Source organism: Quercus lobata, chromosome 8 (assembly GCF_001633185.2).
Source record: "Quercus lobata isolate SW786 chromosome 8, ValleyOak3.0 Primary Assembly, whole genome shotgun sequence".
Lineage (NCBI taxonomy): Eukaryota > Viridiplantae > Streptophyta > Magnoliopsida > Fagales > Fagaceae > Quercus > Quercus lobata.
Window position 1 is genome coordinate 55,627,263 of NC_044911.1, and position 18,028 is coordinate 55,645,290.

The following is an 18,028-nucleotide window of genomic DNA, read 5'->3' on the forward strand; positions in this document are numbered from 1 at the left end:
GATCTCAACTAATCAGTCGAGCATTGATAGCAACCCGACTTATTGAGACTATGTCAATCAATAACGTAAAAGACCCAATAACTTGTTTGTTTAAACCCCAATTCAAGTTCTACTCGTTGGAATATAAAATGGATTTTATAAATTGACCTAAGAGAGGGTTTTAAGAGATGAGAACATTACATTTGTGCAGCAATGTTGTGTAATCAAGTTTCTCTTAATTTCACCATATGAAAGTAGATTTGAGAATCAATTGATGAAAAAACTGAAGTTATAGTGCCCACCACAAACTTAAATGGATTATTTGACTTCATGTTTAAGGGAATATAGTTCAGTATTGTCTTAATTAAGAGGAGTTTTAATGCTTGAAGGAGAAAATGCAAATAACAAAAAAAATATGGAAAAGCATACAAGTAAACTAAATTACAAGTTAACAAGTACTCGAACTAATTTTTAAGTAAGATCAAAAGTCATGGAGTTCCAAGAAGCTAATTTATCCATGACCACAAAAACTTTGTTTGCAAGCAAGACAAAAAATAGATCATAACCTAAGTAAACATTTTAAACATCAAATCAGATTGAAGTCAATACATTATACATCAAATGGGATTAACATATAAGAACTTGAATCAAAATAAAATAAAACTGTATAAACAAGATTAAATTGAGTAACAAGATTACAAGGAAGCACTTACAAGCATGATTCTAAAACCCTATGAACTACGAGAAAATCTCCAAGGAATCACTATTACAATATAATGATCTCTATAAGAACAAGTTAATGGAAAGTGGTATCATTTTTTTGAGAATGAGTCGTTTATTTATATTTAAGTGTTCAACAATTACTGACAATTATTTCTTCCATATTTCCCTCTCTTGTTGGGCTTGAACGATCAATTTGTCATAGTGTTAAATAGTGATTATAAACTTCTTCAATTAATGTCACATGATCTTTACTTCACTTACCAATCACTACCATAGGAAATGTTAGTTTCTCACGTTCTGGTCTCTTCACAAATGCAGTATCTCTAGTGTGCCAATTGTCGTGTCTTTAACAACAAATAAAATTTTCTCTACGCACTAAAATTAAATTCTCTTGGGAAAAAAACAAAACAAACCTACAACACAACGTTTGTCATTGCATTTGAAGCGCATAGGTTGCCACCATCTAGTTCATTCCGACATTATTTGAAGAGAGAATGACTGTTCAGATCAGATGAGAATAAAAAATATATATATATATATATATATATATTTTTTTTTTTTAAAAGAAGCAAAATTTCTTTCCAATAGCTTAATAATATCATTTTGCACTTGCCACACAGTACACGTTGAGATTTATCTCTTCAACTCACACTCGGGCCTCGTCTAAAACTTGAGCATAACGAGCTAGTTAGTGAGTTGCTACATTACAGTATTACACTGTCTTCTCAGTACACTCACACTACGCATACTTGTTGTGTCCTTTAATACTCTCATTATATAGTCAATGGGTCATCTTCATAAACAGCATTCGTGATGCCTATTTCACAGTTTCAGTACAACAGCCATCGCTTTTACCTATTGATCAGCAGTATAAATAGGACGTACTTTCTCACAAAGTACAGCAATAACCTAGCCATCAGTGTCACTAATAATCACCACCCCTGAGACCCGCATTTACATGTTGCATGAAGAAGGCCCCATCCATTTTAACCTCAAGGTCTGGCGGACGTGAGCTGTGCTAACTTGGCCTTTAGCGCTGATGTGGTGCGGCATTGTGTTGAGTGTTGACACATGGTGACAGTACGGACCTTGGTGTAATTTTTTGAAGCTGTTTTTTTTAAGAATTTGGTAATTCAAAATTTAGACTATTGGTTCCTACTAAAATATTTGAACTTGTCTAATGACCCTCTAGAAACTAGAAAGATGATAAATTCTTTTGTATACTCATTGATCTAAAGAACTTTTGTATATAATCATTGAAATTTTGAAAGATAATGATTTGGCCCCAAACGGAAATTTCTGGCTAATTGAGTTTGATATTGGAACTTGGCTTCAAAAATTTCTCAAAAACTATGACTATTAGTTAAAAAAAAAATTATATTAGTATATTTTCATATATATATATATATATATATAAATCATGTCTCATACTCATGAGCTCAAAAACGTATTAATAACACAATCTTTGAGTTTTTCATATTAAATATTTTGAATCAAAACTGGGTTTAAAATTGACTTATTTATTAAATAAAAGTCATAAATATGCTTTTTATAAGGTTATGTTTGGCATTGGCTTAAAAAACTGTTTTTTTTTTTATTATTTAACTTATTTTTACTACTATTCAGCCTATTTTTATTACTATTCATAGGTCTCATTACATTTTTTGTTATTATTCATGAGCCCCATTGCATTATTTCAGCAACACAATCCATTTTTTTATCATAGATTTATTCGAAATATGTTAACCAATGCTTGATTGAACTTGTTAAGGAATAATTGAACAAGTTTTACTACATTGGAGATTAACATAAACTAATAAACAAATACCTCTTTAATTAATTGTTGTCAATTTTCTCAAAAATGTTGATCAATTATAATAAAATAAAAAAACTCAACATTAACCAATGCACTTCGACAGTCGTTACAGGCACATTTACTTATTGTTTTTTGATCTCTTAAGTTTCTTTGCACGTCTATCAAATGAGTTATTTTAAGATCACAATCAATTTTCATTATTGTGTCACTTTTACAATAACCCATTACTTTTTCTTTTTTTAACCATTCAAGATCAATCACCACAAATGAATGTGAAATTGACGGTGGGCCTAAGAAATTTATTGCTACCGAAGAAAGCCTTACACTTTCCAAGTTCTAAGCTTCTAACTACTATGCTTTGGACTAATATATGAACAGCTGACAACTGCTGTTTTTGGACAATAAACAGCCCCTAATTTTCCTAGCTAGATTGGGGGACTGATTTTTGGACTACAGTCCATACTCGGAATGGCCCACAAAAGTCCCTCAGATCACAATTCGTCCCGAACCTACCTTTTATTTTGAAGTTTGTACGGCTGTGCAATAAAGGGTCCCACAAAAGCTTGGTCCTCTTGGTCCCACAACCACATGATGCGTCTCCAAATATCTCAATCACGACCAAAAGGCATATATATTATTTTTTTTTGTTTTTTTTAATTGGGATGGGACAGTTTCGTCCAATAAAAGTCAGCAGAACCTAACGTGGCAAGGAATCATAAGTCCAAGTTGACAAAAGTAAAAAAAAAAAATACTAAATACATTGTGTAAGCACAGATTCGAATTCCAAGGCAAAGTCACGTGACCGGTGCCCCCACGTCGCGTGCTGCTTCATTTTCTTCTTCTTCTTCTTCTTCTTCTTCTGCTTCTAAGTTCTGAGAGAGTGCATACATACATACACAGCTGGAATTGTGGGGGTGATTCGCTGTGTGGGCTCCACTGTTTAACACGGTGAATCTATGCCTGCCACGTTGCCTAACGTGTACACTGTAGCTTTGAACGTGCGAATTGTGTCCCACTAATTAACATGGTCCTAACTTACCTCCTAGCACGCACGATGCACATGATAGCCCCCCCTCTACCCCCGCTTTTCGCGCAGAATACTGCCACATCAGCCCTAACTTACAACGTTATTATGAAACTGAAACCTACTGTAAATTTGGTGAGAACTACATAGTACAAAATTGAATTGCATAACAATTAAGGGAACTAGCTAACAGGAAGGGTACCCTACTACCTTTTGTCGCCAAGTTGAAATTTATAACCAATATTTACCACGAGTGCAGTTGAAATTTATTGTTACACGTAATGTTACCTCGTAGTACACGTGATATTACCCTTATTGTCAAGTGGTGTGAGTCAATGAATCCATCTGGAGACCCCTTTTCATTTAGCAAAAAAAAATCCATAATTTTAACAACATTTTTCATTTCTCAATGTAGATAAGATTCTTGGTAATTACTTTAATGAGTGTATGAGGACATCCATTAACAAAAATCTTATAATAAGAATGAATCTGAAACTAATAGGTACATATAGAAGAAGTAATATTGTTTTAATCATAACTTACTATTAACTCAAAAGAAAGAAATTTGTGAACTCCATCATTATTCATGCCAAAATAATTTTAGTATAATAAATGTTTGAGGTTGATCTTCTTGTCACGATGTATTAGGAAGGTTACGGAGTCATTTTTCACATCAAACCCATGTGTACGTGACAACCAACATGTTATACAAATATAAAAATGTACCAACTATATATGTATTATAGGCGCGTGGTATATACATTAACAATTTCAGGAGAAGCACAATTGGAGCGTGTGAATCACTTGAGAGGCAATGAGGCACAAAGCTCCCTTGTTAGAGGACAGTGAATGACCAACAATAAACTTCCTATTATTGAATTTTAGTGTACGTTCATTAAGTAAGATTATAAGATAATTAATTTTGAATAGTTCAGAAATATTAATCGACCAAAACGAGCTTATGAAGCTAAGACAATGAATTACAAGTCCTTGTCTAATGGGATTTGCTGTTAATCAAAGCTACAATGACTTCAATATTGTCTCTATTATTTAGAGAATACGAGTGATTGAAATGTGATTTGATCTATACTGCTATATTCATTTTCTGATAAAAATGCATGTACACCCCATTATTTAGGGCACTCAAAGCATGTGATTTTTATTTATTTAATATATTTTTTGTTCCTAGATGTACATGGAGTATGGACAATTTCATGACCGACACAATGGAAGGTTATAAGGCACAATCAGCATCACTTGTTTATAACAAATACAAATTTTATTATTTTTATTTTTTGTGTGTGTGGGTTTTAGACAATGACTATATGATAGTCCTATTTGATGGGTTCTGACTTTCTAGATTCAAAGTCATCACTATCATGTACTATTTATGTAGGGCTTGTTGTTTGCTACATACATTTTCGTCGGTGTTATTGCTTCTCCTTTTGTTTTCTCCTACGTGCTTACCTCAACATCAGCTAATTACTTCTCTAAATGTCTACTTCCTTGATAATTAATTAAGATTAAAATGGGTTTTAATTTCTCTTTTAAAGGGAAAATAGGGATTGATATATTCAAACTTTTTGTCTATAAATTTAATTGCAAGAATCTTAAATAATGCATGAAAAAACCCTCCCGTGACTCCCATCAATTATTATAGTTATAATATTAATGCTTACTTGCACGTCATATATACAAACGAGAAAAGTACCCAAAATTGAAATACTCAGAATGAAACCATTTTGATAAATAAAATAAAAAACCACATTTTAATCATTAATTTTTTTTTTTTTGGGAGATAGTTACAATATATCACTAATACCTTAGTTCAAACCCTTTTTCTCCTTAATTTCCTGAGCATTTTTTGCATAAGAAAGCGTCAATTCAGCCACAAAACCCTTCGCTTAATCATAAAAAACATATATGTTCATGCAATAGAAATATCAAGTTTCATAGCACTGTTTCAGGTTAATGTATTATTACTATCAAAACTCTTAAGTACATTTTTTTTTAAAAGTAGAAGCTTTGTGGCCAAAGAAACCCTATTGTTTATAGAAGAAGCTGCTCTCTTTCTCTGGTTGTGGCGAGTGGTGGCAACTACTCTTAACATATAATAATAGTCCATGAAGCCCAATCCTTGACTACCATAAAAAATAATTGGGTTTACCTAAATCTACTTTTTTGAAAGCAAGAGAAGTCTGTTGTAAGGAAGTTATTCAAAGAGTGCAATCCAAGTTAGTTAAAAAAGAGAGAATGGGTTGCCTGAGCCACATCCCCTTTCAAGTTTCAATATTGAACTTTTTAGAGTGAGAGAGAGTGAGTATTTTGCAAGGAATTGATTCAAAGAGTACACATGAAGTTAGTGAAAAGAGAATGAGAGGAGCTAGAAGATAAGGGTCTGTGACCGTGAGTGAAGCCCATCATCATTTCTATGAGGCCCAATAAACCAAACACATGGTTCAGTTGTGAAGTCACTTTTATTAATCTAGCTTTCGCAATTTTTTTTTAAAGAATGTACTTTTATTATATAGTTTTAATTCCCACTTATACAAACTTTTAATTTTGCTGCTAATAATGCCTTTCTAATTTTGTACCAAACTTTGTGGCGCACTAAAGTGATGTGCTTTAATTGGCATAAGATAAAGAGGGTAAAGGGTAAGATGGTCAAAAAGTTGAACCCAGCAGCTATGTAATAATCAATTATAGCTTTGCATATTTTCCACTTTATACGAAGTCTTTATTGCTTTAATGCCCCGGAATTCATTTGAATTACCGAATATGCCACGCAGCTGCCAGGCAGGTGACTGACTCCTTTAATAGTTGTTTCAAATAGAAGCAAGTTCTACTAAAAAAAAAAAATAAAAAATAGAAGCAAGTTTGTCTGATACTTCATAAGTCACAACGTTGCGTGGGCCAGCCAAAAGAGAGGGCCCTATATTTATATATGCTATGCTATTCAAATAAAAAAAAAATACAAATTTATGTAAGTTTCAATTAGTTTAACGGACTGAAAAACAATCATTATGAAACTCACACCATAAGTAGAGTTTGAATCCTATTTATTACAAAAACCGATTAGTGTTTTGGCATGATGATAAAAAAATAACCATCATGAAATTGACGCCATAAATTAAAATCTTATTTATATGTATAAAAAAAATTACATTCTTTTAAGAATGCAATAAATTAAACTTTATATCTAAACTAAGAAATTAAACTCTATAATTAAAAATTAACAAACTAAATTTTATAATTGCACAAGGTAATAAATTAACTACATGCCCCACCCTCCTTTAAAAGTTATCATGATTTTTGAGTGAAGTTATGGTGTACTTTTGTGTTAAAATCTCTTTCCCACTCCCCTCTGTGTATTTGTTTGTTTCTCAAAAAAAAAAAAAAAAAATTTAACTACATTCATTTGAGTAAATCGACATTGTATTAGGGCTTAGGGTGTGTTTGGATGACTTATTTACTTATAGAAAGTTTAATTTATTATTTTTAAAATTTCATAATTTAATTTGTTATTTTTAAATTATAAGATTTAAATTTATTTACTTTTAAATTGTTATTGCTTAATATATCACACCCTTAAATATAGAGTTTAAAATTTTTTTTTTTTTCAAAAAATATTTGAAAAAAGTTTGTGCTGACATTAAGGGTCCGTTTGGATACAACTGAAAACAAACTGAAAACTTTAGCAAAATAATTTTTAAATGAATTTTGAATGAGAAAACTTAAACAGTGCATAAAAGAGACAAAAAATTTATCAGCCATGGTTTTAAAAACCGAACCGGACATTAATGTGACAAATTTTTAGTGATAGATAAAAAAGTTATGTAAATAATAGAGAAAACTTATGGAGACCAAGAAAACAAATTAAAAAATGACCAAATTTGTTGTTGTTGTTATTATTATTATTATTATGTAGCATAGCTCATTTTAAGTTAAAAATGATGGTAAATGATTGGAGGTGCACAGAGACTTTCGTACAGCTCGAAGTACTTCCTCTCGCATAAGCTATGTTGACTGCATTGACAGAATGCATCGTTGCTTTCAGTCTACAATAATAAAGATTTGTTTGTTGCATTGTTTTGGTTTTTTTTCTTGTTTTTATTTTCTGTTAATGGCTTAAAATGTCACCTCCGAATAATTTGAATCAGTACGTTAATTGGTATTCTTTTCCTTCACAAGATCCTATATACTGCAGGGAAAGTAAAAGGAACAAGGCAAATGGTAACGTGGGGATTTTAAAAGTCTCGTTCATGGAATAATTGGACACAAAAAAATTAAATAAGTAAACATGAAAGTAGGATTAATTAAAATTCTTATTTTTATGGATATTTACTTTGAGTGGAATAACACAACAGGCTGGACTAAAACAGCTCTGCATCATGGATTACATGATTATTTGGTCGTATGAGGACTATTGTTGGTTTTGTATTTCATGTGACACATGCGTGGTATAAGGTTCATTGAATATTTACAACAAAAAATTCATTATTTACATTTTGACATCTTGTAAAATAGCGATCAATTGAACATGTATTTGTCTTTTCCCCCTTTTTACTTCCTAATATTTTATGGTTCATTTATATTGTGACAAAAGTTGTGTAATTTTTTGTGGTTCTAACATTTTTTTAAGTGAAAAATATACACAAAAAGTTACAAAATATATTACAATAAAAAAATAACCCTTAAAACATTTTTTTTTTCATAACTACCCGTCTCCCCACCCCTCCCCTGTATTCTCTCTTTCACTTAGACCTCCCTCCTCTCTCTCTCACATAGAATTTGCTGGTTGTGCTGCACGGGATTGTCAATGCTATGGCACAGCGAGGCGAGCGATATAAGTGAACCATTTGATGGGCCACAAAGGCGAGCTATGGCACAAGTTGATTCCTTTCCTCTCTAATTCGTACAAAATTTTCGTCGCATTTTACTCTATAGTTTTTCATCACTAGATATCTCTTCCTCCAAATCACATCATGCTCCACTCTCTCTCCTTCCAAAAATTCTCAATTTCAAATTTAAAAGCAATTATAAAAAGAAGAAGAGAGAATTGGTGGGTTAGAGGAACTTTAAGCTAGTGGGTTGTACGTGGTGGTGCATCAGATTGAGAGATGGGATTTTTTCTTTTCAATTTTATGTTGCAGCAAATACCTTAAAATGTTTTTGAAACTTTTTTCATTAATGCGACCAAACACTATAAAATCCAAAAATATTTTTCAAAGAAACTAACGAAGCATGAATTATTGTAAAAATTTACGTTAGGTATAATTTGAATCCAAATCTATACACATAACATTGACCTTAAAGAGCTCATCTGCTCATGTGATAGTAGTTTGGAAAAAAAGGGTGAGAGAGAGAGAGAGTTTTTTACACCGTTGGACATTTTCTTTATCTATGACAATCGTGCAGTATATTGAGATTTATTTAATATCCCGATTCTAATAGTTCTTCATCTCAAATAGATGGTAGTTCTCATCATCAATTTAATTTATTAAGACCACAACAATATGATATGAGGGTACCTTCCTCCCAAGATACTAAATAATATTGTTAATTACTCGCAATTATATACATTTTCCGTTGGTATGTGATAGACAAATTTCGAGAATTTGGTATTGAGGGTTGCTTTCGTATTGCCTAAATTATCGACACTTATTGCGCTTAGACTTAAATTTCCTGTATTTACGTCAGACTTGCACGAACTTCATGTGCCATCAACGGCACTGACATAGGTTGGTGTGCCTAATTTATCATAAATTCTCAATTGTAAATTAACCTAAGCCACTTCTCTTCTCTATGGTTGTGAATGTTTTAATTAAGATCGATCTAGCGGTGTTCAAATGAGAACATAGTTTCTCATTAATAATAATAATTCCCATCGTTTTTGTTTTTGTTTTTTTAACAATAGGTGGTGTTAAAAATTCAAAATGGCTGGCCAGGCAATTCGGTGTAGCCTTTTTTTTTTTTTTTTTTGGATACGCGGTGTAGCCATTTTTAGTCAAATACAGACGATTTGCACAAAAAATCATGCATTTGAGTTTGACTTCAGAATTAGAGCATACTATATTTTGAGCACAATAGAAAAATATATGCGAGAATTCTCTTGGACTTCTAAAAGATTTGTTATTGCATTCATATGCAGATTAACTCGGAATCCCCAGTACACAATTTATTACTCCAAATCCAGTGATTAAATACAACAACTAAAAAACCTTGGTGCTAAATTGATTATTTACTACAACATGTCATTACTGTTAAGTTATTTTTAGTGTGTAAACTCGTGTATATACACGAGTACAATTAAAAATAATCACAATTTCATAGTCCAAATTATACATTTTTTTTAGAAGAGGTTCAAATTATATGATTTAAAATATTCTGTTTTTGCACTTAATAATTCATTTGCCACAAAAATTAAAAAAATTAGGTGGATACATGGTGCAAAATTGGATTTTAATTGAGATCTAATTTATAATTTAATTGGATTTGGATTTTTCAATTTTTACACTTGATAATTCACTTGATACAAAAACTAAAAATTAGATGGGACATATGACACAAAATTGAAAATACAATTGAAATCTAATTAAATTTTCTCTAAATTTTGGTTTTTAATATATATATATATATATATATATATATTAGAACCCATATTTTAATTTGCACTATTTTTTAAAATTTAATAATTGAAGTAACAGAAATTTAAAGTCCGGATGTCATCGTTAAAAACATGAGTTAATCCAAATTGAGTTACGACGCTCTTACATATATACTAGTCATATATCAATCAATATTTTATTTTCTTAAATTTATTACCATTTACAAACAATATTTCACATTAAAAAGTACATCCTCATTTTGCTTTGAACACAGTAAAGACCAAGGAGGCAACCTTAATGGCTTCATCATATCTGGCTTTTTATTTTTTTTTTTAAAGGTTTTGACCACTTTCCAAAGAACAATAACGTGTAATTCCGGAATATGTCTTGAAATCTTATATATATATATGCGCCAATGGAGTAATTAGTAAGCCTCCGTTTTGCATTTTTTTAGAAGAAAGAATTATAGCAAGCAGCCTTGTAATTTTTAAAAAAACCGAAAAATCACTGTTTTTTCCAATTTTGATAGAGTAAAATATGATTGCAGCTTAATTCGGGTAAAGTTTGCGAGTCCTGTATCTTATGCATATGTGAATTATTAGCCTACCCTATAACTTAAGGTGCTATTAAAATTTTCTCAAAAAGAAAAAAAGAAAGCTCAGATGGTTTGCCTTTAGTTTCGGTAGAGATAAAGCCTGAAAATTACCAAAACCATGTGATGAGCACAATGAAATACTGCCATATATAATTCTTAAAAAAAACAAAAAAAAACTACCATATCTTATTTTTATCAAAAAAGAAAAGGACAATAGTAGCCATATACTTTTTTTTTTTTTGGGTAAGTAGTACCCCATAAGTTTAAAACGTTGCCAAATTACGTTTTAAATTCCAAATATAACGGCTAGTGCGTTTGGTAACTTTGGTCTAACAAAAAGTAGACAGTCGTAGTTTCAAGTAAAGTGGAGGCATGATAAAATTAAATTAAAATAAAATAAAAACAAAAAAGAGAGAAATAAAAGAACAGTAAAGTAAAGTGGAGGCCAACCTCCATCTATGATATGCATTATCACACTTTGATCATTAGGGACCAAAGAGGAAAAAGAAAATTCCCTAACCTTACTTGGCATTTAGACAAGGATATTGATTTCCAAAGTTTTGTAAAAATGATGGTATTTTTTTTTTTTTTTGGTAATTCTATAATTGTAATTGAGAGATTTGAACATTAATTTTTTTTTATGACATAATATCTGTTATTACTATTGTTTGTAGAATAACTTTTTTGTTTTTTTTTTTTTTGTTTTTAAGAATCAAGAATGTAAGGTTTTAGGTTGCATTTGAATAGCTTATTTTTTGCCAACTTATTTTAATATTTAACTTATTTTTTGCTATTATTTATAGGTCTTACTGCACTTTTTAGTACCATTTCAGCTAACTTTTACATTTATCTATAGTATTTTTAGCAAAAAAATTTCAATTCCAACAAAATAAGTGGATCCCAAACAGACCCTTAATAATGATAAATATATCAATACAAAGAATTGATTCGATATTGGGTGGTACAAATTTCGTCCAGACCAAAAAAAAAGAGAGCGTTTTGCTCTCTTTGCTAACGTGTGGGCGACTCCATTACCAAATATGTGTACTTGGGAGTAACTATGCTATAGCAATCTTTCTAGCAGTGAATTTGGCATCCTTGATGATATGGCTAAAGCGACAAAGTTTGTCCTCATTACGGCATAATGCAGTGATTATCAACTCCAAATCACCTTCATGCACATTTTCTTCCAATCTCGATAACGATCAAGATTACTCTCCTAAAAATGGTTGCTTTTAACATTTCGACTCAATGTGCAAGGGCAACTCTTTCCAACAAAGATGCCATAACCTGACCTCCCTGAGTTGCTTACAACCATTCTCTGACTTATCGAATATTCATTTTTCAAAAATAACTCCATCAAAGTTTGTTTTGTACAATTTGTAAACTAACCTGTCATTGATTAAGCGATCATTTTTCTAATTTATTCTTTAACTTATGTATGAAGTTTTAAAATTTTCCCATTAGTTATATTTAGATTAGGTACCTTAAAAGGCAGAATAGGTAATTTGCTCTATTTGTTATGTATATCACAAAATTCAATACAATATTGTGTGATTCCTTTATACCTAGCATATGCTTTCAGAATAACACAGTAGTTTTGGTAAACCATTAGTTTATTTACTTATTTGGCAATATTTTTTTTTTTTTTTTACTAACTTTTACATAAAAAAAAGTTAAACCAAACACCAAATGAAACAGATAATGGTGTTATTTAGCTTATTTTAATTTTAATTTTTATTTAAAGTTATCGTATCCACTCTGATTTTTAAGTTTTAACCTCCATTTTTGTCTTCTAGTTCTAGTACTGTATCTCACGCGCTCTCAAATAGAAGTGAAAATTTATTATTTTTTTCCTGACAAATTGGCAAATGCCAAATTCAGTAATTCAAAATGAGTTTCTGACATTGGGATTATGGCTGTAAAAAAAAAAAAAAAAAAAAAAAAAAAAGAAAAGAAAAGGGTCTCATCAAAGAGAAAAAGAAAGTAAAAAACAATGTCTGTCGGAAACAAACGGCGGTTCAAAGCCTGACAAAGCCTCAGACCACATTTCTCTGTCTATATTTAGTACTTACTACGGTACAAATAATATCCACTCTCTCTTTTTACTCTCTCTCACATTATATCTGTGTGTGCACAGTCTTCAGTCTCACAGGCCCAAAACCCAAGAAACTGAAAGAAAAGTTGTACCAGCATTCAGCAGTTGTTAGAAGAAGAAAAAAAAAAAAGTAAGCAAAATTCCCAACACTGTTTTTGTGTGTTTTTTTTTTTTCCCTCTTTAAGTCTTTGAAAAAAAAAAAAAAAGAAAAACCCACCCAACTTTTTTGTTTTTGTTTAATCAAATAAAGAAAGCAAGAGCGGTGAAAATCCGTGAAAGAAATTAAAAAGGGAGAGTTGGGTGTGGTGGGACGAGGAGAGAGCGGTGGACGTGTGGGACCCGTGTGTAATCAGAAGAGAGAGAGAGAGAGTTTTTTTTTTTTTTTTTGGGGGTGTTTGGAGAGAGAGAAAGAGAGAGAGAGAGAGAGAGAAGACTTCAACATCAAGACAGTGAGGGGGATAGTAAAAGCCAGCTAGCAATGAAGGAGGAGGCTCACCTAACATTTTCCATCACAATCTCTCAAACCCTTTTTAGCCTTTCTCCTTCTCCTCTCTCTCCTTTCAAACCTCTCTCTCCCTCTTCTTTCTAATTCTCTCTCTCTCTCTCTCTCTCTCTCTCTCTCTCTTTGCAATTTTGGAGGTAATGAGCTACAAACTACTACTACTACAACTTCTACTATTGCTTGCTAGTACTAGCACTCCTCTTCTATAGGTTTATAATGGAGGAATAGGGGTTGTTTTAGGACTGCCTAGTTAAAACTAGTGATAATAATACGGTTTTGTATGCTTTGGGTTTGGGGTTGAAAGTTTTTTGGGTGTTCTTATATTGAAGGAAATATTGGGTTTCTTCTTGTGTTCTCTTCTAAAGTCATTCCAAGTTTTAGTTTTTAGTTTTGGGCGGGAGTGTTATTTGTTCTTGACCTCAGGTTTGGCTCTGGCTATGCATTTTGTGGATTCTCATTCTCAAGTTTTGAGTCAAAGTTTCAAAATTTTCGAGTGTCGGCTATGTTTAAGTTTCGGAATTTGTGTGTCGGTGGGGTTTGAGTTTTGGGGATTTTAAGCATTACCGATTAATTTCACTGTTTGGTTGGTGAGGAAAAGAAAAGAACAGAAAAGGAATGTAATTTTCAAAATTCAGGAACTTGGCGAAATGAAATTTTAAGAAACCCCCCACAATTCAATTCCCACTTTCTTTACTTGTTTTCTAAGCAACCAAACACTGCTACATTCTTTGTACAAATTAAAACACACTACTGTAGAGATTTTGAGTTCTATCTGTACACACAAATAACCCATTTTGTTTTTGGTTTGTGCAGGTATTAAAGTAAAATTCCTCAAATCCCTCTTCAGTTAAACTCAACAAATTAAGAGTTCAAATTTCAAACTCCTCGGCTTCCTTCACAAAACTCCCAGGTTAGTACTCTTAACAAAGTTTTCATATACTAAAATTCCTTCTCATTATTTCTCAAACCCAAAAAAAAAAAACCCTTAATTTGAAAAACCACAACCCCAACTTTGCAAAATTGCAATGAGTGAGTGAATGTGACGTATTCTGGGACCAGCTGGCGCTACTTTGCGCCCATGTGTTTGTTGCCCACTTTTGAAATACCATCTCATCTTGAATATCGGGTTTTTTTTTTTATAAAATTTATTTATTATTTTTTTATAACAGAATTTTTTTTAACATAAAAAAAAAAATCTAGAAGGGTACAAAATGAGTAACACTTTTAATGTTTTTTTTCTTATTTTAACGTATGGTTTTGCTAAAATGCGCCACACTGTTTCATGCGTTGGCCTCATAATTACTACATTGTCACTAATCCCCCACCCAAAAAAAAAAAAAAAACCCACATCATTTTGTTTTCACTATTTATTACTCCTTGTACTGTTTTTAACATTCTCAAATTCACAAATTTTCTTGCTCAGGAACAAAAAGAAGGTTCATTTTCAAGGGACAATGATCGGACCAAACTTCATCGACGAAATAGACTGTGGCAGTTTCTTCGACCAAATCGACGACTTGCTTGATTTCCCAGCTGACGATGTTGAGGCTGGTCAAGCCAACGAGGATTGCAACTCGTTGATCCCTAACCTTTGGCAAACTCAGCCCGAGTCACTCCCCGGTTCTGACTCAGTTTTCTCGACCAACAACAGCGCCTCGGACCTCTCGGCCGAGCTCTCTGTTCCGGTGAGTGTTATAATTAATAAATTAATAATAACTAGCTTGTAATGTAATTTATGGGTGTCAGTGTTTTTTCATGTGAGTGGGACCTATTTTAGTTGTTGTGTACCTTAAATGGACAAACTAGGTAGATAGACTTTGTGTTGTATAGCGTACATACATGGTATGTGACAGAAAAAATTTTGAATTCTTATCTTTTTCAAAATTTTAAAATTCAAAATTCAAAAAACAAAATTAAGGGATTTTTTGTCGTTTCAGACTTTCAGTAGCGTTATTCCCGGGGGGGGGGGGGGGGGGGGGGGTAAAGTATTCACATTTGGAATCCAATCGGAAAACCAATCGACGACAAACGCGTATGGTCGTATAGTGGTGTCCACACTTTTAATTCTTGTAGGCGCAATTAATGGAAATCACGTGATTTGTCTTGTGATTTTTTAGTTATAATAAAGACAAAAGTCAATTATAATCATGATCAAAGTTGTGTGGCTTTTTTTTGTTTTTTTTTTTTAATTTTATTTTCCTCTTTGATTTGTCAACAATAATCATTGGTGTAAAATTTAAAAATCTGATGTGTGACAACTTCCTGTCTTTTCTTTTTTATCCTTGGTCGCATGGTTCAAATGTTCTCACAAGCAATTGTCAAAACTGATAGGTGGTTAGTGAGTTATACAATGGCCCCATCTAGAAGCTATGCATAGGCCGAAATTTAAATTACACTCTTTTAAGTTTGGTGAATTGTCATGTTCGCTCCTAAATTTTAACGTTTTTTTGTCGAAGTCTGAATAGTGTTAATTTATTAATGACAATAGACAGAAGGATTAACTTGACATGAATGTTAAAGTTTAAATACTTAAATGACAAAAAAAAAAAAAAAAACTTTAGGGATGAAATTGGCAATTTACTTAAAGTTGGTGTAATTTGGAATGAGTGAATTGTGGCAAGATGGGTTCTTGGTGTAATGTCAAAGATTAACAACATATTATTTTGGATGCTTAATGGTCTAGCTAGACTAGGGAGTAGAGATTTTGTTGGATAAATGTGAAACAATCTCAGACTGTCCAACTTTCATCTGATTCAGCTTTGTTTCTTATTTTGTGACTGTAGTATGAAGACATTATTCAGCTTGAATGGCTTTCAAACTTTGTTGAGGATTCCTTCTCTGGTGGAAGCCTTACCATGAAGAAAGAAGAGTCATTCATCAACAAGGATTCATCCCACCAACAATTCCAGACCTCCAGCCCAGTTTCTGTCCTCGAAAGCAGCAGCTCCTGCTCAGGGGAGAAGAATGTACCCCGCAGCCCAGAAACCATCACTCCTGGCAGACGTGGACGTGCTCGCAGCAAGCGTCCACGCCCTGCCACCTTCAATCCTCGCCTGGCAATGCAGCTCATATCCCCGACCTCCTCTATTACCGAGACCCCTCAGCCATTCCTTGCACCAAAAGTCACTTCAGATTCTGAGAACTTTGCAGAGTCTCGTCTTTTGATCAAGATACCAAAACAAGTCAATGCAGAACACAAGAAGAAAAAGAAAATCAAATTGACAGTGCCTCTAGGCCCCATGGAGGCAAATCAAAATCCGCCATCACAATCAGTGAGGAAATGCATGCATTGTGAGATAACCAAGACTCCCCAATGGAGGGCAGGCCCAATGGGGCCCAAAACGCTTTGCAACGCTTGTGGTGTTCGTTACAAGTCTGGCCGGCTCTTCCCTGAATATCGGCCTGCAGCAAGTCCAACATTTGTTCCATCATTGCACTCCAATTCTCATAAGAAGGTGATTGAAATGAGAAACAAGACTGGCGAGAAGGTTGGCATTGGGAAAATGCCAATGATGGCTGCCTCACCGGAACTCATTCCAAATGCAAATAGCAACCTTGCAATGGAATACATGTAGGGGAGGATGAGAGAACTGTATTCCAAGCAGGAATCTCTTCTCTTCACCGCGTCCCTCTGTCCTCTCATGTTGTTTCTCTTACTGTTATTCATTACTTTGGTTCATTGTTTTTTTTGTACAGGGGTGGAATGGGGAGGAATAGGAGCAATAGATGACCTTATTTTAGCTTAGTAGACGAGGGATTGTAATGAGAGAACTAAAAATGGGTAGACAAAAATGCAAGTTTAAGGATAGAGTTTAGGTTCAGTAATGGGTAGTAGGTCCCTAAAGTAAGTCTGTGTTGTCTCTTTTCTTTTTGCATTCTTTTCTTTTTGTTCCTTTCTAAGGGAATTCTTTTTGCAGTTCATTTGTAGTAGAAAATTCTGAGATGAGTAATGGAATTTGAGATTTGTTATGCTTGACCCAAGTGCCTTTACAAAGTACTGTATTTTCTCCCTTTTCTTCCTTGCTAGCTTCTCGTAGATACTCCCTATTTTTTTGCTATTTTATTTTTGCTTGTATCTTTTACTGAACTCAATCTTTTATATAATTTGATACTGGTTATCAGCACACTTGTCTCTTTTCTTTTTGCATTCTTTTCTTTTTGTTCCTTTCTAAGGGAATTCTTTTTGCAGTTCATTTGTAGTAGAAAATTCTGAGATGAGTAATGGAATTTGAGATTTGTTATGCTTGACCCAAGTGCCTTTACAAAGTACTGTATTTTCTTTTTCTTCCTTGCTAGCTTCTCGTAGATACTCCCTATTTTTTTGCTTTTTATTTTTGCTTGTATCTTTTACTGAACTCAATCTTTTATATAATTTGATACTGGTTAAGACAATCTTCAATATTGGAAGTGTATTGCTTTATGAACCAAAATTTGCCTAATGTTTGGCTCAAGAAAGTATATTGCTTTCTCCTCCACTTCTTTCTTTCCAGCTTCAGATTCTTCTTTTAAGAGCTTTCTTCTTCCTTTCCTTCTTGCGGCTATTATTGCTTTATTTCCTTGGTTTAATGAAACCTATGTCTTAGCCAAATGCTGGTTTTCAGAATACTGGTTCTGATTAGCAATTTGGCAGTACTTTTGCTGACTTAAAGGCTAATTTGTCTAAAGTTACTTGAGATGATTTGC

General features: G+C 32.7%; 1 protein-coding gene across 2 annotated transcripts; it reads left to right on the forward strand.

Annotated features, from left to right (window-relative positions):
- Nucleotides 1–13,355: 13,355 nt before the first annotated feature.
- LOC115955947 (GATA transcription factor 8-like) lies at nucleotides 13,356–17,326 on the forward strand. Of its 2 annotated transcripts, none has more exons than XM_031074369.1 (4): nucleotides 13,356–13,482; nucleotides 14,159–14,255; nucleotides 14,769–15,030; nucleotides 16,129–17,326. In XM_031074369.1, exons 3-4 carry the CDS (start codon nucleotides 14,800–14,802, stop codon nucleotides 16,918–16,920), a joined length of 1,023 nt encoding a protein of 340 aa, XP_030930229.1. In that variant the 5' UTR covers nucleotides 13,356–13,482; nucleotides 14,159–14,255; nucleotides 14,769–14,799; the 3' UTR covers nucleotides 16,921–17,326. The 2 variants fall into 2 exon arrangements, with proteins under 2 accessions (XP_030930229.1, XP_030930230.1); XM_031074370.1 differs by lacking the exon at nucleotides 13,356–13,482 and adding an exon at nucleotides 13,515–13,768.
- The last annotated feature ends 702 nt before the right edge of the window (nucleotides 17,327–18,028 follow it).